Source organism: Diorhabda sublineata, chromosome 4, assembly GCF_026230105.1.
Source record: "Diorhabda sublineata isolate icDioSubl1.1 chromosome 4, icDioSubl1.1, whole genome shotgun sequence".
Lineage (NCBI taxonomy): Eukaryota > Metazoa > Arthropoda > Insecta > Coleoptera > Chrysomelidae > Diorhabda > Diorhabda sublineata.
This window is the reverse complement of record NC_079477.1, coordinates 2,317,507-2,337,226: the sequence shown is the minus strand read 5'-3', so window position 1 is coordinate 2,337,226 and position 19,720 is coordinate 2,317,507. Positions and strand designations below refer to the sequence as shown.

General features: G+C 31.3%; 2 protein-coding genes across 13 annotated transcripts in view; one reads left to right on the top strand and one right to left on the bottom strand.

Moving 5' to 3' along the window:
• LOC130443544 (kinesin-like protein unc-104) overlaps positions 1-4,343 on the top strand; it is a 37,941-nt gene extending 33,598 nt beyond the window's left edge. For all 11 annotated transcript variants that reach the window (XM_056778265.1, XM_056778273.1, XM_056778270.1 and 8 more), the window contains one exon: positions 16-4,343. In XM_056778265.1, the coding sequence (XP_056634243.1) occupies positions 16-336 (321 nt within the window). In that variant the 3' untranslated portion in view covers positions 337-4,343. The remainder of the gene's footprint in view (positions 1-15) is intronic.
• A 1,929-nt stretch (positions 4,344-6,272) lies between these two features.
• Positions 6,273-19,515, bottom strand: LOC130443543 (transcription elongation factor SPT6). Of its 2 annotated transcripts, XM_056778262.1 has the most exons (27): positions 19,444-19,515; positions 18,986-19,053; positions 18,788-18,866; positions 18,645-18,731; positions 17,010-17,116; positions 16,840-16,947; positions 16,032-16,345; positions 15,596-15,811; positions 15,314-15,542; positions 14,964-15,250; positions 14,171-14,313; positions 13,981-14,110; positions 13,738-13,917; positions 13,264-13,429; positions 12,993-13,169; positions 12,367-12,582; positions 11,671-12,317; positions 11,409-11,620; positions 11,185-11,352; positions 10,555-10,755; positions 10,334-10,502; positions 9,973-10,274; positions 9,585-9,799; positions 9,234-9,468; positions 8,808-8,941; positions 8,309-8,750; positions 6,273-8,119 (listed from the first exon to the last, which is right to left on the bottom strand). In XM_056778262.1, exons 2-27 carry the CDS (start codon positions 19,025-19,027, stop codon positions 7,926-7,928), a joined length of 5,400 nt encoding a protein of 1,799 aa, XP_056634240.1. In that variant the 5' UTR covers positions 19,028-19,053; positions 19,444-19,515; the 3' UTR covers positions 6,273-7,925. The 2 variants fall into 2 exon arrangements, with proteins under 2 accessions (XP_056634240.1, XP_056634239.1); XM_056778261.1 differs by lacking the exon at positions 19,444-19,515 and having other exon boundaries at positions 18,986-19,219.
• Between the last annotated feature and the right edge of the window lie 205 nt (positions 19,516-19,720).

Genomic DNA, 19,720 nt, shown 5'->3' with positions numbered 1-19,720 from the left:
GTTGTTCGTTTCCAGTCCGTTCGACGTCCTTACGTCTTTATATTCCGAGACGAAAAGGATCCCGTAGAAAGAGCGTTGATAAATTTAGCTACAGCTCAAGTAGAATATTCAGAAGATCAACACAGCTCTGTCCGCTTACCTAATACATTTAGCGTCGTCAGCAAGCACAGGGGTTATCTGTTACAGACGTTGCACGAAAAGGAAGTACACGATTGGTTGTACGCCATAAATCCGCTATTAGCCGGTCAAATTCGATCCAAATCCGCCAGGTGCAACCCCCAGAACGGCAACAATGATCTAACAACGTCTAAAGAAGTTACGGTTAATTTGAAATGAGATTTGATCACTATGGAATCCGTGTTGGTTTATTAGTAGCTTTAATATATGTAAGTTTGTTTTATTTAATTCGACAGGCCAGTCTGACAGGTATGAGACATTTCAATTGATGTATAAACAAAAATTCTCGGAATTACAATAGTTTTGATTCAATTTTTGGTGATTTATGTCGAGATAAACAGTAATTAGTGATTTTGAAGAGTATTTCAACATAAATTAATGTATTCTAATTATTAGTACTGAAATAAAACTAAAAAACAGAATAGAAGCTATAAAGATAAAGTGAATAACCGAGTTCTTCTTCTTTTTTTGGTTTTCTTCTACTTTTTCAGTCTTGTTTCTCCTGTTTTTGAGTTGGGAAATCGAAAATTGGATTGCTCATATTTGTATGAAGACTGGCCTATGGAAATTGTGATCTGAAGCTATAAAAAGAGAAATAAATGTACCAGATATATCGATGTTTTCTAATTATTCAATGTAAAACTTAAAAAAAAAACGCAGTTATATGTATTACCTGGTTGACTTGTATTGTAGATAAAGATTACGAACGTCGCAGATATTCATAATTGAGTTTTCGATATATAATTTCTTTCTTAGAAATTGAAAAAATTGCTGATGTTCTTCTATGGGGGCTAGAGTTTTGGTATAACCATAGACATAGTAATACTAGACTAGCATTCGATGAAATTTGAAGTGCTCGTGTTAGTTTCTTTTTGCATCGTCCTTCTTTTACAGTCTTATTTCCCTAATACTTTATCTTGTTCAATAAATCACTACAAAGTGGAACAAAAATAACTCTACCTTAAATCAGAGGCTGTTTCTTTCAATATAGAAAGTTGCGGTCTAGTATCTATGATGGTATATCAAAATATAATAACATTATTTTGAAAATTGCTCTGTTTCAAAACAGAAAGTTTTCTTATTCACTGTTTTATTCTAAAAGCTCTTTTTCAAAATTTTCTGCTGTAGCTTTTCTGACATTTTCTGTTACACGGATCTTCTATTCTTCATATTTTCATTGATTTATGAAGAAATTTTATGGAGTCGATATGGTCTAGTTTATTTTTTTAATTAACGATTTCTTTCCTTCTGTTTTTAGCAGTATTACAATAGATCAAGGGTTATCGAAACAAATTTTTCTTAAATATGTTACCCCTACTTGACTCATTCAATTTACAAATTAATGCAATAACCTGGAGTGGGCTTTGGCCTCCTCTAAGTTTCACCTCCAAACATTGAGGTCCATGAGTTTCATTACCTTTAAATTACATGCCATTGGAGTCATATTCTTTCTTTTAATTAAACCGGAATGATGATTTTTTCTTTTAGAATTTTCTATGCTTTTCCTGGTGTCATACATTCTTCAAATATTCTCATTCCTTCTTTGGAATTCTATAATTCATTCAGTAGATTAATAATTGAGATAGATAAGCTAGTTTGCTTCTTCAAGACCAATTTCTCTGTATCATCATGTGATGATTTCAACGTCAAACCTTCTAACCCTCACCTAAGTCTCTAGCTTTCACTGTAATTAGTTTTCACTACTGAAACCAGTGTTTTTTGTACAATAGTTTGCATTTTAGGTCTTTTATTTTTCCTTCGAAGTTGATCAGTTCTCAAAAATGAGTTTCCTCTTATTCGCCACCTATATTAGCCAATGTACTACCTGAATCATACATTTAACTACTTGAATTAACCATTTAGCTTCATCAGGTCCGTTTGCTTTATATCATTCTGATGATTTGAAGTTCAAACTCTATCGAGTCTCCAGCTTTCACTCCCATAGGTTATTACTGGTGAAACTAGGGTTATTTGCTTCTTCTGTGCTTTATGTTGGCCTTCATCTACCATCTAAATTAGCCAATGCACTACTTGAATTAGCCAGTTCACTACTTGAAATGATGAATTTGCTTCATAATTTTTACCTCAAATCTTGTAAACCTCTCCTGAGTCTCTCCAGCTTTAATTCCCCATCAAACTAGTGTTTTTTGCTTTCCAGGTGTTTTATATGTGCCCTTATTTTTCCTTCACAATAGATCAGCTCTTGATAATAAGTGTACTACTATCTCTTCTCCTGGGTGTCCAGCTTTTCCTTCGGTTGAACCATTGTCTCGGTCTTCTAACTGATGTTTTTTTTAATATAACAGTTAGTTTTTTATTTCCCACACTAATTACTATGTCATCTGGGTAAATATGTTGAAGATGGTCAGCAGTATTATGATTCAGAGTGTTGTAATGTGACCCATTCATTACAATAATTTAATACACTGTATGCAAAATGGGAATTAAAAGATTTTTTTAAATTTTTATTCTCAAATTACCTACATTAACATCTCGTACATTTTTTTATTGTTTTCCAATTATACAAAGTGGTCTAGAATTATCTATATCAATTTAACTCAAAAGAAAAAAAAAATAAAGTAAAACTTTTTTATATAATTTTTGAGCATTGAATATTGAAGGGAGATACAACCTTTTAAAGGGGTGAATCTAGAACTAATTTTCGAAAATATCTGACAAACGGTTTTGTATAGAAACCGATTAAAGAATATTAGAATTATTGGGGTCGTTTTGGGGTATGAACTACTTAACACACCCTGTTAAGGTAGAAAAAGTAACGGTTAGTTTGTAGAAGTGATATTACTTAGTAGCATTACAATCGTAAGGGTAAAAAGTAAGTAAGTTCTCAACTTAAAAGGTTGTACTAGTTTTGAATTTTTAATATACATAATTCTAGAAATATAAAACGGGTTCCATGAGTGACTAATCGAATACGAGTCTAGTCATGTTTTACTTTTAAATAATTTATTATATTTTTATTATTTGAATGATTGAATTGTGCATAGTGTTATGATATATAGTATAAATTGAAAAGGAATTGTGGAAAAATAGAGAAATAACTAACATTGTTGAAATATTATAATTTTGAGGAAACGGTCTCAGTGTTTAGAAACCAAGTTTTTGGAAAAAGCTTAATATATTACAGTAAAAGTTAGTTTTAAAGTGCCCATTGTCATTTTGAGCACTTCGAAATTGATCAACAGTAGAATTTGTAATTGTACTAAATCTATAAATGTACCAAGTTTCACTTTAAAAAAAATTAACTTAAGGCCTCATTGTTTTTAAGGTACGATATCCATTATTATAATATACTTGTGAGGTGACACAAATTCCTTTAATTTACCGGCACTGTAAGTGTAAATGTACAGGGTGTATCTATTTTTTTCTGTGTTGAAATAATTTTTTTTCCTACACGATACTAATGTGATTGAAACATTTTACATTCCTTGTGTTTTGTATATACGTTTCCATGTTTTTCTCAGATCTAGTCATTTAAATTTTATTATCGATAAATTCCAAGTCAAAATTGTCGAATTTAGTGATTAATGTTAATTTATTTTTGTTGTATGATGAAATTTTTAACGTAACAGATTTCGAACAAAAAAATTATTTTAGAAGGGAGCTATGTCTATACGAAAAAAATAATCAATTTTGATTTTTTTCTTCGTTTAGATAATGACCGCGAAAAGTAACAGTAGTTTCGGTTTGCACATTTAATTTTTTTGTAAGTTCAGCTGATATTGTAGATCCGGTAAAATAAAAGGGCTTAACTCGTCAATTGTTTAACAAAAATTGAACATTTATAAATACTTTAAAAAAAATAATATAAGTAATAACAGGAAACTACTTGAAAACTGTGGAAAGTAGAAATTGGGCATAATTAAATTAGAGACGAGTTAAATCTGGAAAAAAGAATACGTTGTAGTTGCTTACTAAATATTATATATTTATTTTTCTAGTGAAATAGTTTTTCTCCCTAAGAACTTCGATATGCATCCACTTACTATGCTATGATTGTATAAAAAAACATATATATTACTATTACGAAAAAAAGTAGACCTTCTAGGGAATGTTCAAATTATTTTATTTCATTAATAAAATTATTATTTTCTCCTTCATACTTACTGTATCATTGTAAAAGTATTATATGAAATAAAATCAATGAAATGATATATTTTTTATTTTTTACACCCTATATTTGAAATTCTGTTATAAATGGAACGATTCCAATCATTCTCAACATACAAGAGGTTAACAAAAACTACATTGAATGATTTTTCATGTCATGTCAATGTCATCAATTACTACAAAAGTAAATCTGACAACTGACACATAAGAACATTAATATATGTTTTATATTTTATCTATGGAGTGTAGTCCATAATTTTATCTATGTATCTGTTATCTGTCTCTAATATAGTAAAAAAACGTTTTATTAAATGAATAATTAACATTTTATAGCAACAATTCCTAACACTGTTTTATACTTTCATGTGTTGAGACAATCTATAACAATTTATCAATCTGCTTCAGTGAGACATTTTTGTTTTAAATTGAAAAAAGTACCAAATGAGCTCAAGAAATGTTAAAATCTCTATAATATGAAGTTATTTGATGACGAAGAACCTTTAAACAGATGAAAACGACCAAAAAAGGAAAATTTGTTTACCAAAACAATGTACGAAGAGAAAAACTTGAAACATAGTCCAACAATTGATTCTTCATTTTTTCAACGCTCGTTTCCACAAGTACTATTCAATGTTTTTGGAATTAAAAAAAAAACCTAACTATACATGACCCTCGACAATTTTAGCACTACAACGACTTCTAGCTCTTCCCGAATACAAAAAAATGACTGAAGGGGAAATATTTTCCTTATATTTCTACACGGAGAAGATTAAATCATTCCAAAAATAAGTCTTCCTGTTATAGATTCAACGTTACGATGAATATATTGATAACCAAGGGTAGTATTTTAAATGAGATTAATATAAATCGTACCTTTATACTTTAGTTCGATATAACAATTTTTTAATCACATCTCGTAACTGTAAGTACATTTTAGACTAATAATTGACATAGAAGAGGTGAATTACATGCGTTGAGACAATCTGTAACATTATCAGTCTACTTTTACTACGCTAGAACATGGTTTTTGTACAACAACTTTTTGTTTAAGTCAAAAAAGAGTTCATAAAATGTCAAAATTTTCCTAAGTTGAAGTTATTTGAAAACGAGGAACATGAAAAAAACATGAAAAGTGTGTAATTACTGGAAAATTTGTTTGCTGAAACAATGAATAATGAAGAAAACCTGAAAAATAGGCTAACAGTTTGAAACTTCATCATTTCAAAGCAACTTTCCCAAGTTTTTGTCGCCTAAAAATTATCCATACTACTCACCAGATTTAACATAAGGTGACTACTGACTTCCCGAATATAAAAAATATGATGAAGAGGAAATTTTTCCACACCAATCCTGATATACCACAACAGAAATTAGACCATTCCAAAAAAAAAAAGATTTATTTAAATGCTACCTTTATACTTTAGTTCGATAAAACAATTTTTTGATCACATCCTGTAAGTGTAAGCACGTTTTAGACTAAAAATTGACCTATAATGGACCAATTTTACACTTATAGCAATACCTGCCTTTTAACTAACTCCAATATCTAAAGGAACAAAATCAGGTGGGTCTGTTGACCAAGCTGGAACTACCTGTACGTTTGTAAGAGTATGTATGTGTCAATATCTTCCACCATTAAAATTCTTATAAAAAAATTTCACCACATAATATTGAAAACCCTAATTTTAACAAAGTTTTTAATAATTTTATTCTAAATAATACTTTTGGCAACAGAACAGTCAAATGGCACTAAATTTCAATTATTTCTATCAGATTTTTTATAATTATTCAAAATACTTTGATTAAGGAGATGTCACAACGTCCCTGCAAGGATAAAATACTAATGACGATATGTCCTTTGGTTGCAGTATATCCTTTGAGGTTATTGTTTGCAGTTTTTCCCATCTCAATTGTTGTTACGCCCTACTAAATATGGGAGAATGGTAAAAAAATAACTAAATCAGTAATTGAATCTTAAAATATATATATTACCAATACAAAAACATTAAATTACAATAAAACCAGTTTTATATCGATTTAAGAAATAATATTTTCATACCAACACGATGTAAATATAAACAATATAAATTACAGGTAATAAAAATTTTGTTGACTCAATAATTATATCAAAATTGGGAGTTTCTTGAACCGTTGGTAACATACTATTTACCACCACATCAACACACAATTACACTGTTGGTTCTTCGAGCCGGAAGAACTATCGACTTATGGAAGACTCTAAGAACCACACTGTAATTATAAGTTCACTGGTAGTTAACAGAATTTTTATTTTAACACCATATTGCTCAATATGCACTGATAAACAACATAAATCACTAATGGAGTTCATAAATAAATAGTTAACAATGCAAATGATAATTATATTGTAGTCAAATATATGTTATTTCAACAGAAGAGTGAGAAATAACAATACTGATATCATTTGTAATGTAAAACCTACTCGATATCCATGCTCTTAAAAATTTCGTTAATTAAAAATTGGAGAAGTTGCTCTACGAATACCAGTATAAATTCAGAACTTATAAAATATATAAAATGAAAAATCAATAAACTTAATATTTATGTCGTGTCAATTTGAATATTAATTGTTGAATCCTATGAACTTGATAATTTTTTTAAAAGAAAAAACGAAATTAAAGACACCACAATTCTCAATTAATCAATTCCTAAATGATGAATACATAAGAATGCGAAAGCTCAGGATATATTAAAAATAGTACACTTCGGTGTTTGATATACCACAATCCCAAAACTAAAACATAAACTAATTAGCGAAGAATTCGTTTCAATTCAAAATAGAAGATATATAATTTCGTATATATTAACAAACTTTCCGTTTGAATCATTCCTGGGCGAGAAATTTGATATTAAAGAACAAGTCAAGTAATCTTCGTTAACAAGCGCTGAATGTGGACCAATGTTGTCATCAAATAACTAGATCCTTTGCCCTTGAAGATTATGCGATTGAAAATGGTTTGTTATTGTTAAGCAGGAGCAGGTGGGATGTGTAGACATATCCCTGCATTATTAATGAAACCAACTAACTATTAATAATTTTCTGATTCAATGCCAAATCTTCACAGGATTTTTAATATCTAATACTTTCTTCTATCAGCGAGTTTTTGGTGAAATTTTGTTTCCAAATGGAAAAAAATGAGACACTTGATGATCCTTTTTTCCTTGACTATGAATTGCAACGCATACAGCACATCATTGCATGAGGAAGCTATTTCAAATCAATGAAATTGAAGACTTTGATGCTTGGAATAAAATTTGAAAGGAGCCAAAGGAGCACTACAATCTGATTGGCAGAGAACTAGAAATGGAATAAAGTATATCTAAAAGACAAAATCTCGTGAAGTAATTGAACTTGAATGAATTTTCTCATATCACATTTATAACGATGATATAAGTAGCAGTTTCCCCTTGTTCAGATTTATATTGTTTATCATAAGATGAGAAAAAGACAATTGATTTAAATTCTATTTCGGCTTGTATTTTGTTGTATAAAGTCGAATAACAAAAAAAAATATTGATAAAATGTTTCAACGTAATAAATATCACTTTCGCGCTACTTTATTATAATCTAAAAGAAAATTTTATATATTTTCGTCGTATAGAGGTGTTGCATCCCCTAATGACATCGAATGTGGCGATGTATTGGTACGAGGAGTTGAACGTATTGACCTCGGACTTTTACTCAAGTTCTTCATTCTAGACCGTTCATCATCGTATCTTGGAGTCCTTTGTCCAAGAGATCTAGGAGTGTTCCTACCTTCACTACGAGGAGTAGCTAAAATAATAAACATACATTATAATAATTAATTTCGGAGAGATTAAACAGTAATGAAGATTTTTTTCCTGCTGTCAATCCAAACTCAAGAATATTTTCATGAGTTCTAGTTATTAGAGCACTCAGAATATTTGGTGCGCTGCATAACCATACAAGGAAAAGAAGATTGAACAATATATAAATACTCACATCTAGATCTAGCCGCCCACGCTTCGGCCGCTTTTTGCCAATCCATGCTTTCATTACCGCTACCACCATAACCTCTATCCATATACGATCCCCTGTGACTCCCAGAATAACTTCTAGGCGATTCAGGGGGTTGGAACCGTAGGGATCCAGCATAACTTCCACTCCTGTTATGACTAATGTGACTGCTGAAGGAACTCTGCGAACCTGGACTAGGTACAGGACTTGTAGGAAGCATTGGAGATTGAGACGAATGATTGCGATAATTGGGCGTACGTTGAGATGGAGTAACGGCGCCGGGATGGAGAAATGGATTGTTGAGATTTGGTGGAGCCGTACCAGGTAAGTGTTGAGAGGGGGTTTGATGACCATAACGTGGAGTTTGTTGAGTGTGGGGAGTTTGATAGGGCGTCATGTAGGGTGTTTGACCACTCGGTGTGTAAGGCTAGAAAAACCAATACGTCATTAATATCCAAAATTCATCAGAATTTTATCAACTTACTGTATTGATATAATTGCCACCATATCCTGGCGTGTGTGGGTAATGTGGCGTTTGGTTTGTGGCAGCAGATAAAGCTTGGACCATATGGCTCGGCAAATTTTGAGCAACTCGTTGTATAGCTTCATTATTCATACCTAGAAAGAATAATTATTTAGATAATTGTATCTCAATACATTCAATATGTTGAACTCCCGAACAAATTTGGAAACAAAAATATTTCAAGTCCATTGGAAAACAAAATGTCATGAAAAGTTGTATTGGCTCTCTCTCATGACTTTCCACTGAATCTCAAAAGCTTTTTCAAATTATTTTCAAACTTCGATTAAATTATAACAGAGTAGATTGCGATAAAATGTTTCCAAACATGAGATGAGTGTGTTGTTGGTGCTGGTAAATAAATCGCATGGTTAAGTGAAATCAACTTACTAAATGCTGGAGTACCACTACCATATGGGGTTCGGCTAGATGTAACTCTCGGTGTACCGGGTGTTATACCACCAGGTGGCGGTTCTCTAAAGTGTTCTTTGAACCATTTGAATAACGAAGTAACTGAATCGAACATTTGTTGCCTAAATCGGAAGCCTTCTGGTGTTACAGTAATATATTCGTGCCTAACTTTGTTTCTTGGAAGATATGAAAGTAGGAATTTACCGGGTACGTTCTGCGATTAAAAAACATGAAATTACTTATTATGCATTTGAGTAGATCAAATATCATAAAACTATTAAAAGGTCACGAAATTATCTAAAAGATAGAATGTCTGTGCACATTGCTTACCTTAGCAGCACTAACTACATAGTGTATTTTGGCAGCATTTTTCTTCTTTTCATCTTTCAGATATTCCTCGGCTTTATCTTTATGACCACCTTCAAAGTCTTTATAATATCTGAAATATAATAAATCTCTAGCATGAGCCGCCATAGGAGTAACATGTCTTGCTATTATTTCATCAAGATCCTCGAATTCCTCATTACCTATCCACAAAGATTTGCCTAAAAAAAAGTTTAATTCAACATATTAATTTTGCAGCATATGACGATTAGAAAATTGTCTGTCCTTCACAACTTGATCAAGTCTGGTCAGAAATTACCATAATTCGCTTGATTAACGATTGAAACTACCTAAATCTTTGGAAATTGTTTAAAAAATTAAAAAATTCCATTACCTAGTGAGAAAGCGTTAGTTTTTCCTTCCTCCCTAATATCGATATGCTGATAAATACCATCGGCAACTTTCCAAGTTATGGTTAAATGATCAGCACCTTTACTAGAGGGTCTAACAATCACTTCGCCTTGATCCATATTGACCATACACTTCTCTGCTTCAGCATATGAAATATTGTGGAAAGCGGGATGAACTATAACCCTCTTAATATATGTCATACGTTGTTTGTCCTTCTTCTTTTCAGCTTCTACTCTGTTATCTTGGTCTTCTCTCTCCTGATCATAATAAGGATCTCTTTGAGGCCTAAAAGAAACAATTTACAATAAAGTTTTATAATATTCTAATATGGAGAGAGTACTTACCTCCATTCGTGATTTTTGTCCAACAAGTCACTGGATTTTGAAGTACAATCAACACTGAACCGCTCTACATCTATTTTAGTTATCCTACAGTGTATCAATTGTCCTACTCCGACTCGCTCTTCTGGATTAGCGACTGGTTTGTCACTAATATTTTTTATAAAAATATAACCTACACAAATCATTCAATTATTCAAAATTCGATTATATGTATCTAGTCTTACCTAATATACCATTATCTAATCTCAATTTTACACCAGTAGCTTGTCCAGGACATGAACCTGCATCAAAGTGATTCCACACATCAGATAACTCGGGAAAATCATTTTTCAAACAGAAGGGACATTGCCATAAACCTGTTTCATCATTACGGACAGGATTAGCTTGATCCAATTGGTCCGGTTTGGGTTTTCTCCTTGCGATTCCTACGAAAAAATATATAAAAATAGTACACTTACATGAGGAATAACCAAAGTGATCTGGACTCACGTAATTGACCGTAACACAATGTTATATCCAATCGTGATCAAAATTTCAATTCTAAATAAGATCTAAACGATTGAATTAAAACGACACGATTAAAAAAACCTAATAATTGTGTAATCTATAGAATAAAGTACTGCATGGCATGGTTCCAGATCACTACGAAGGCTGGAATCATGTCAACCATGGTTTTTTTTTGTAGTCCCCACTTTACCGGCTTGTAATGTATTGAAATTCTAATTTTTTTTTGCATTCTTAAAGTCAATAAATATATAAAAAAATGTTTTTTCATTTTTTTACGTTAATTTCAAAAAACCCCTATTCATATCAAAATATTTCTTAGATCCAAATCAAAGAGGTTTAGACCTTACCAAAAACAGTAGCCGTGACCATTTTTCCAATGTAGAATGTTTCTGGAGTTTCTTTGGTGAGCATATCGAAGAGTTCTTCAGGATTTGCAGAATGGAATGGTTGCCTCAAATCTTTGTACCTACAATTCAGTTCGGCTCTAATATCATATAGAGTAATACTTTTATTACCTGTAAATACGAAACAATAAAAATGTTGCAAACATCTGAGATCTTATTAATTTTACCAAATCCTTGTCTTTCTAATTCTTCGGCAAATGCATCAAGATCAAGATCTTTTAGCCGTTCCGGCGCCTCAAGAATTTCTTCTAAGGCACCCGCGGGGTTAGCACCTTCATCGTCGTCGTATTCCAAAGCATCAACTGCCATTTTTCTGGCCCATTCGTAAGTTTCCGGATGCACACGAGACCCGTCCAAAATTTCTACATAAGCTTCAGTACTAAAAAAATTACATTGAAACAAATAAAAACAGTTTAAAGATATATTTACCTGTCTCCTAAGCTGTTAGTATCTATTTTTATGAAACCGGAACAATTGATGAATACTTTAGGACCCATGTGACAGGACGTAACTAATTGGGTCCTATTTTCCAACCTTTGGTTGGTCTGTTTAAGTACTTTAAGCAAAGCTTGTCCTTTACGGGGTCCTAAACCACATATAAATTGGACAAGACTACTTTTGTGGGCTTGTTGAACAGCTAGGTTTATATCAACACCAACTTCGTTAGTTCTATTCACAAATTCCAAACAAAGGGCTTCTAATAGTTCATCTTTTTGAATTTGCTCTTGTAAAGGATGAAATCGCAAACTCAAAATTTCCTCATCGCTATTACATAATTGTGAATATTCTATTAAGGGGTCTTGCATTCTTCTAGCCAATGAAATAGCCTGTCTTAATAACTCCGGGTAATCCCTGAAATCGGCTTGCCCTTTATTTGAATTGGCATATACTTTTGCTAACTCGTTATCTATAATTTCTACATTAATTTGTGGAAATTGATCTGATTCCATTAATTCTTTAATCACTCCTCGTATATCATCAGCTATCATCAGGGCTTCTCTAGATTCACCACCGATGGTAACCACGTGGGGTTTTTTCAGATATATGAAATTTTTAATTGCTTGAAGATCAGCTTCCTGGAATTGAAATAATGTAAAATAGAAAAATATGAAGATATCGCATTACCTTCATTGATTTCTCTTCAATTCTGAAACTATTCTTCCTTTTTAGTAGGTGTGGTAATCTGAGGTAATCTGTTATATCACCATCCGGTGCCGAAATGCAAGCAAAAGCTGATACACTATATTCTGGTACATATGCCACACCCATCACTCTAACACCTTTAGATGTATCCCAATCATCTTCATCTTCTTCAGGAAATGTAACAGCATACGGAGCAATCTTCAAAAAGTATTTACAAATACTTACAAATAGTAATTCCTCTCAATAAAAAGAAAGATAGTTTTGGATTTAGTCTGCTTTTGAAGATTGATTTAAGAACAAAAACTTTTTTCCAAAGATAATATCAAACGGAATGAGTATTCTGAAATCATTATTCAGCATCAAAATAATCGCGGAGTTGAAAATTATTAGAAAAATATCAGATTTCTTCTCGTGATGCATCAAGTGGCATCTTAGATATTTGTCTAAAAATGATTTTTTTCTTCGTAATTAATCAAAATGAAATGTTTTGACATGGCTTTGTAAGATCTATACATGTTAGTAAGTTTGTTGTATAAAATTTAGAAGTTTATACACAGTTTTGAATTTTTTTTAACTAAATAATAGCAAGTTTTTGATATTAACAATACCTTTATCCAATTGTAAAGTTTTCTGCAACATGCCTTAAGAACAAATTCTTTAGCTTCTGTTAAAAGAGTCCTTCTCAATTCAGTTCTCAAATCTGGTAAAACACTTTTCGTTAATGCTCTTTCCACACATTCCATCCTTAAGTCGTTCCAATCTTGGACATGTTTGCTAAATTCATCCTGAAAGGACGTTCAAAAGTTATTTTCGGTAGAAAAATAGAAAATACAAAATATAAAACAATATATTGAAAAAATATATAATATTCTCTCTTACTTTTATATACAACTGTTTAACTTCGTCGATATACGAATTTGTAGTGTTGCCTTCGATATTGTCATTAATTTTGATAGTGAGAAGGTTTTCTTCCTCGGCTAAGCATAATTTTAAAAACTGATCACCGGCTAGATCTCTCACTGGTTTGTTTTTTAAATATTTCATACTGAAAAATAAAATATACTGACCAACACAATCTAAAAGCAAAATTTACTATTATTCAATTTCAACTACTATTTTAGAAAATGAAGATATTTGATCAAAAATTAATTACATCCAATCCAATCTGTATAGAAATATGTGTATCAATATTCAATAAATCCAAAATTAAGCAAGCTGAAGTACTTTCATTAAAAGTTCTGGCAAATTAACAAGTTATACGTAAATTATGGTGAGGAGTTTATTTTAATGATCACCCTTCACACCTTCAATTCATAGAAAATAAAAAAGTGATAGTTATAGATATAAATTTACCTATAACAATTATGTGCTTCGTCGATGACTTTTTGTCCTTTTTTAGTGGGATATACACATAATTTTGCCCTTTCAAAGAACACTTCTCTTACACATTTTCTAACTAAAGGTTCTCTAGCTATTTGTAAAGCAACCATGTATTTTGCAGCTTGTAAAACTTCCTCTACGGTTCCAAATTTACTAAAATAAATATAAAGTTAGCAATGTTTTCACCATCAATTTACAAAATGCAGAAATACTTACGGTGAAAGATATTCTTTTGCAACATCAGCTGGTTCCGTAGGATCTTGATCTACCTCATGCCTTTGATAATTATCTCTTAAATTTTCACCAAACTGTTCAGGAGTTAAACCGAATTTCTTAGCTAGTGGATCTAAAAGTTAAAAAATAGAATCTAAATAAAAAATATTGTATTTAAATTGTTTTTACATACCTAAACCTGCTCTAGTGCACAAAGCATAACTGCCAGATCTATTTGCATATTTCAATGTCTCCCCTTCGGGTTCATCATCTTCGATTTCCTCAACTTCTTCAGGAATATCAGCACCATCTTCATTTTCGGCGATTAGTTTAAGTCTAGAAGAAATATAAAATGCTCGAGTGAAATAATTTCAAGTATCAATTTTTGTTATAAACACAAAAATATATTATATATTTTGGTACCATTCCTGGAAACTTTGAATCCAACTACACAAGCAAATGAAATCCTTATCCCTTTGGTAAACTGATTATAGTTCTTTAGTACAAAACCAAAGCTTCTAAAGACTTCACCATGGCAAGGTTTAATTTACACCAAGATTTTTTATTATTGCAGTCCTTTTAAGCACATTATTAGAAATGAGGTAATTAAAATAAATAGGGTTAAATTCCCTAGTGAAAGATAAGGTATTAAATTTTGAAATGTTAAAAAGGGTAATCCAAAAGTTTTGTTAATTTCTATAGAGTTGAAACCTTAGTAAGTAACTGAAAGTTTTACTATCCATAGGGTATAAATAAAAAAATAAATCAATTAAGTCAATTTTCGATAGCAATCAGAGGCCTTGGACAAATCTGTATAAATGACAACAACCTTGGTACTGTTACTATATTGTATATTGCTTTAAGCATATTAACTTTGAGATTGCAAGTCTACCAGTAAAAAATCCATGCTATTTATTTAAACAATTGCCGAATCTATTGGCAAATTGTACCAAATATGAATGCTGTAACCAAATCTACAATCTTACCTGGCTTCCTTCCGCTCCTGCCGTTTTTTCTCCTTCTCTCTGATCCTCCATGCAGTGTGCATTGCAGGTAAATCACCAGCATAGTATAAAATGAAATGGTTGTGGACATCATTCAATTCTTCAGCTGTTTGAACATTTTTTAACCTTTCGATATCGCTGTCACATAATATGCGTATATTCTCAGGAATAGGAGCATCAGGATCTTTAAATACATGATCCATTTGGTAAGACCTCATCTTTTCAAATAATTTTAGAAGGTTTTCTTTACGCGACTTTAATTGGCACCACTAAAACAAATTACTCTAATATGCATCAATTCGTTAATTGTAACTTGCATAAAATATGTTTACCTTTGCGTCAAATTTATAAACTTTCCATAAATCGTTAATATTCAACTCAGGTTGGACATATTCTTTCCTATAAAATGCTATAAACGGTACTTCTAATTGTTGGTTTCTCATAAAATCTAAGGCTTTTCTAATTTTTCCCACAGTTTGCGGACCCTTCTTCAATTTATCTCTAGCTTCTGCCGAAAGATGAGCATCTACATTAGAAACGGATTTGTTGCAGAAGGCTTGTCTAAAAAATGTTGAAGATAAACTATGTTTAACCCAATCAAATTTTGTACTCACCTATAAATCCACTCTGCTTCATCATCCAATTCAGTGGAATCATCAGGAACAGCAGTAACTGGTACATCCCTAATTTGCATCCTTTCAGGAATATCCGTATTTCTAATCTCATTATCTAGATCTGTGAAAAACCCTCTCTTAAGTTCACTCGGTTCATATACTTCAAAAATGGATTTCTTTGTTGGTTTCTTCCTCGCATCTTTCTTAGGCCTCTTCCTACAATTTTTTAAAAATTAGAACTATATGTGTTAGAATAAAAATATCAGGTGAGGGGCTGGAATACTTATAAACCCCCCATCAGGTATTTCTTAAAGGGTAAATAAGAAGGTGCTAGTTAGAAGTGAAGTAATATAAACTTTCATTCTAAAAATTGCATTACTACATTGATAATAAAAGTCGATAACTCATGTATTTCGGATATATTTAGTAAAATTACCTTTTTTCACCATCATCATCTTCCTCATATTCATCTTCTTCGTCATCTTCTTCATCTTCATAATCATCTTGATCATATTTAGAGAACTCATCATAATCAAAATCTACACCGAAAGTTTCTTGTGCCTCTTGAAGAGCAGCATCTGTGAATATAGGTTTCTTTCTTTTCTTCTTTTCTGCTATAGGTCTACCATCATCATCAACAATGAAATCGTCTGCATCCGAGTACTCTCCGTCTTCTTCCTCATCACCGACACCATAAGAGTCTTGTTCCACTGCAGGTCTATGACTACGTTCTGAACGCCTTTCATCATCCTATGATAAAAAGATATTCATGATTCACGGTTGATTTTTTTCATGCTCCAAAGGTATTGAAGAGACATTATACAAAGTTGAAAATATGGTATTGGACATTGAAATGTTAAGCCATGCTCTAATATATGTCTAAATGAATATTAAACCAAATATTTTGACACATGCATGTAAAGAGATGATTTTATGTTCTCTATGGAACTCAAAAAATGAAAAAAAAAACATATTTTCCAACAATAAAACATTCCTGTGCTTCCACAATAATTTACCTTTTTATGATGATCATCTCTTTCCTTTGAATGCAACAAGGAATATATAAAAATTCCCAATATTATCCAGCTCGTTATAATTTTTACAATTTTAAGATAAAAAAAATTATGAAATAACTGGGTTTCAAATAACATTTTTTTAAATATGAATATACAAGAAATAATCTATTAAACACACAACAATGGCCGAAACTAGATCTGTTTTAGTTCAATATTAATTATACTCACATCATCAGAAAAGATATCCATAGCAATTTGTTCTCTGTCTTGTTCAGGATCGTGTTCATCCTCCCCTTCACTTTCTTCATCTTCAAAACGACGCAAACGTTTGAATTTCTTTGAAAAAAAAATATATAAGGACATATTATTATTATCAGATTTTCTATTTTAATATTTACCCTTCTTTCAACTTTAACACCCAAATTTTCTTCCAGTAAATCATAATCTTCATCTTCTAACCGGTCATCTAGATCTTCATCATCTGATTTTTTCCTTTTTTCTCCCCCTGCAAAAAAGTTTAATCCAATAAGAAAACATAAATAATAAAACAATCTCATACATTTTTTGATGAAAATATCAAACAAACCAAAAGAAATAAGAATATAAGAACTAGAAAAAAGAGTAAAGTATCTAGAGACAATAGTAAAACCAGATGGAAGAATTGACGAAGAGGTACAAAAAAGAGAAAAGAAAACTTATGAAAACAAAGTCTACAAATCTGTACTACTGGTAATCCTGATTTAGTGGTAGCAAATTCTGGGTGCTAATCAATAAATTAAAGCAGAAATGAAAACATTGAGCGCAAAAAATAGAATAATGGTTAAGATGGTATGAGATTAAATAATGACAGAACAGTTAAGGTTCTATGATGTAATAACAGTGATATGGAATAAATAAATAGCAAACAATCTAGAAAAGAGAGGACTAAACTGGAGAAGGGCTGAACAGGAAGGAAATTATAGAACCAAGTGGAGAAAAAATATCACCTCTACACCTAAAGCAGAAGTGGTTGCGGATAAGTAAACTATTCTATAAGATAATGGGCTAGAGTAGAATTCAGTATATACAAAATCAACAATGGCATGATAAAGGCTCTTCCAGTGAGTGGAGCTGGACATTTATGAAATGGGCAATCAAAATTTGTTAAGAAATTATTTTCAATTTTAACTGATTTTGATATCACTTACATTATTTTGTAGTTGAGCTTCGAAATGATTATTTTATTATATTATTAATAAAATGAATTCTAATGACAATATGTATAAAACAGAAGTTCTTCTTCAAAATTGTTATTTGTAAATAAAAATGTGAAATTTCTTTACTTTGAAAGGGTAGATTCGTCAATAAGTATCAATAATATGTGTATGTTTGACTATAGCTCAATATTTTCTCAGATATACATAAACTCCTGGGCATTTTTGTATTTTAGGCCTTTTCCTGGGCGTTTTTTGCAGGGCATATGAAAATTTTTCACTTTGAAAGGGCAGATTCGTTAAAAATTATCACAATTATTCAATACTTTCTCAGAAATACATAAATGCCAGGGCATTTTTTATTTTAGACATTTGCCCAGGCCCAATTTATATATGACTGGACATTTTACATCACTAGGCAAAACCGCAAAGTTATATATTATATAAGTTATCTTGTAAATTAAAATTTTGTCATCCATAGTCTAGATTTCCTTCCTTGTAACTCATGCAATTTCTTTCCTCGTTTTGACTATGTGTTCTTTCCAGCTAAGCTTTGGATCCAGGTGTTTTCAACATACTGAATGTGTTTGGACAATTTTTCATTATATTTTCAAGTAAAACATGGATGAAGAATATATACCTGTTGATCTAGACTTCTCTTGATACTTATATAAGTTTTAGTAAAAGCTTGATAAGTTATACTAAATAATAATGAACTTACTGTGATCTATTCGATTGAAACTATTCCTCGTATATTAATTTAAAGATATTTAAATATTGTAACACCCAATAAAAGTGGCCTTATGATTTATATATAACAGAATAGTGCAAAAATCGTACCCGAAGCTTCCGATTCAGCGTCGCTTTCCTCAATTGGATTATCATCAATCAAGTCTTTCAATTCCTCTCTCAATCTCTCGTCGTCGTCTGAAATATGCCAACAGTAATAGATATGCAAATAGATATAAAAATAAATAAAATACCTTCCTCATCCTCATCAGAACTATCCACCACTTTAGCTTTCTGTGCTTTTTTACGGTCCCTAGAATCTAATTCTTCCTCCTGTAATTATAAAACTGATGTTATAATCACGAGATATTTACACACCCTGTATATATGTTAAATTCGGATTTACGTATTAATAATTGCAAAATGATAAATATAAAATTATCTAAAATTACCTCGCTGCTTTCTTCAGCTTCGGAGTCGATAAAGTCTGCCATTTTTATATACTTTTAAGTAATTTATTCTTAAAAAGAATACAGAACGTTTTATTTATTTGCGGTTATTATTTTATTTCAATATAATAAACTAAAGTGGATTTTATTACTAAAGGGTCCGTTAAAAAAGATCAGCAAAAAAACCATTAATCAGATATTGGTAAACTTACAGTGGTGTCAAAATAGCTACCATATTTGGCTAGCTTATTTCCGAAGCTAGCCGATCGACTGTTTATAATCGTCACTAATATTTCATTAGACTAGACTGACGATCGGGAAACATCGGATATAGGCAGCTAATTCACACAAGTTAAAATGACAAAAGACATTGTCATATTAAAATTATTTAGTATTGCCAATACAATACCGTTAAGAGTATTACATTATGAAGATGAGTACAAATGCCTCTTCATACATACCTGTGGGTAATAAGGGCCAAAAGAAAGTTATTTTTCTTATAACAAAATATGTTTGAATCTTAATTTAAAAATTCTAATTAACATCTTAACAGATTGATAACTAAGGTTTGTCCTGCCATCTAGAGATGGGAGGTGAACGCTTTTGACAAAAAAGTTGTTATCTGTCATATATTCTTAATTAAAATTTAAGACTTCTTCGGAACACCTTTTCTAAAAAATGCTTAATATTGGCATCTTTTTCTTTTACGTACAAGAACAGCAATAGAAAATGAAATGA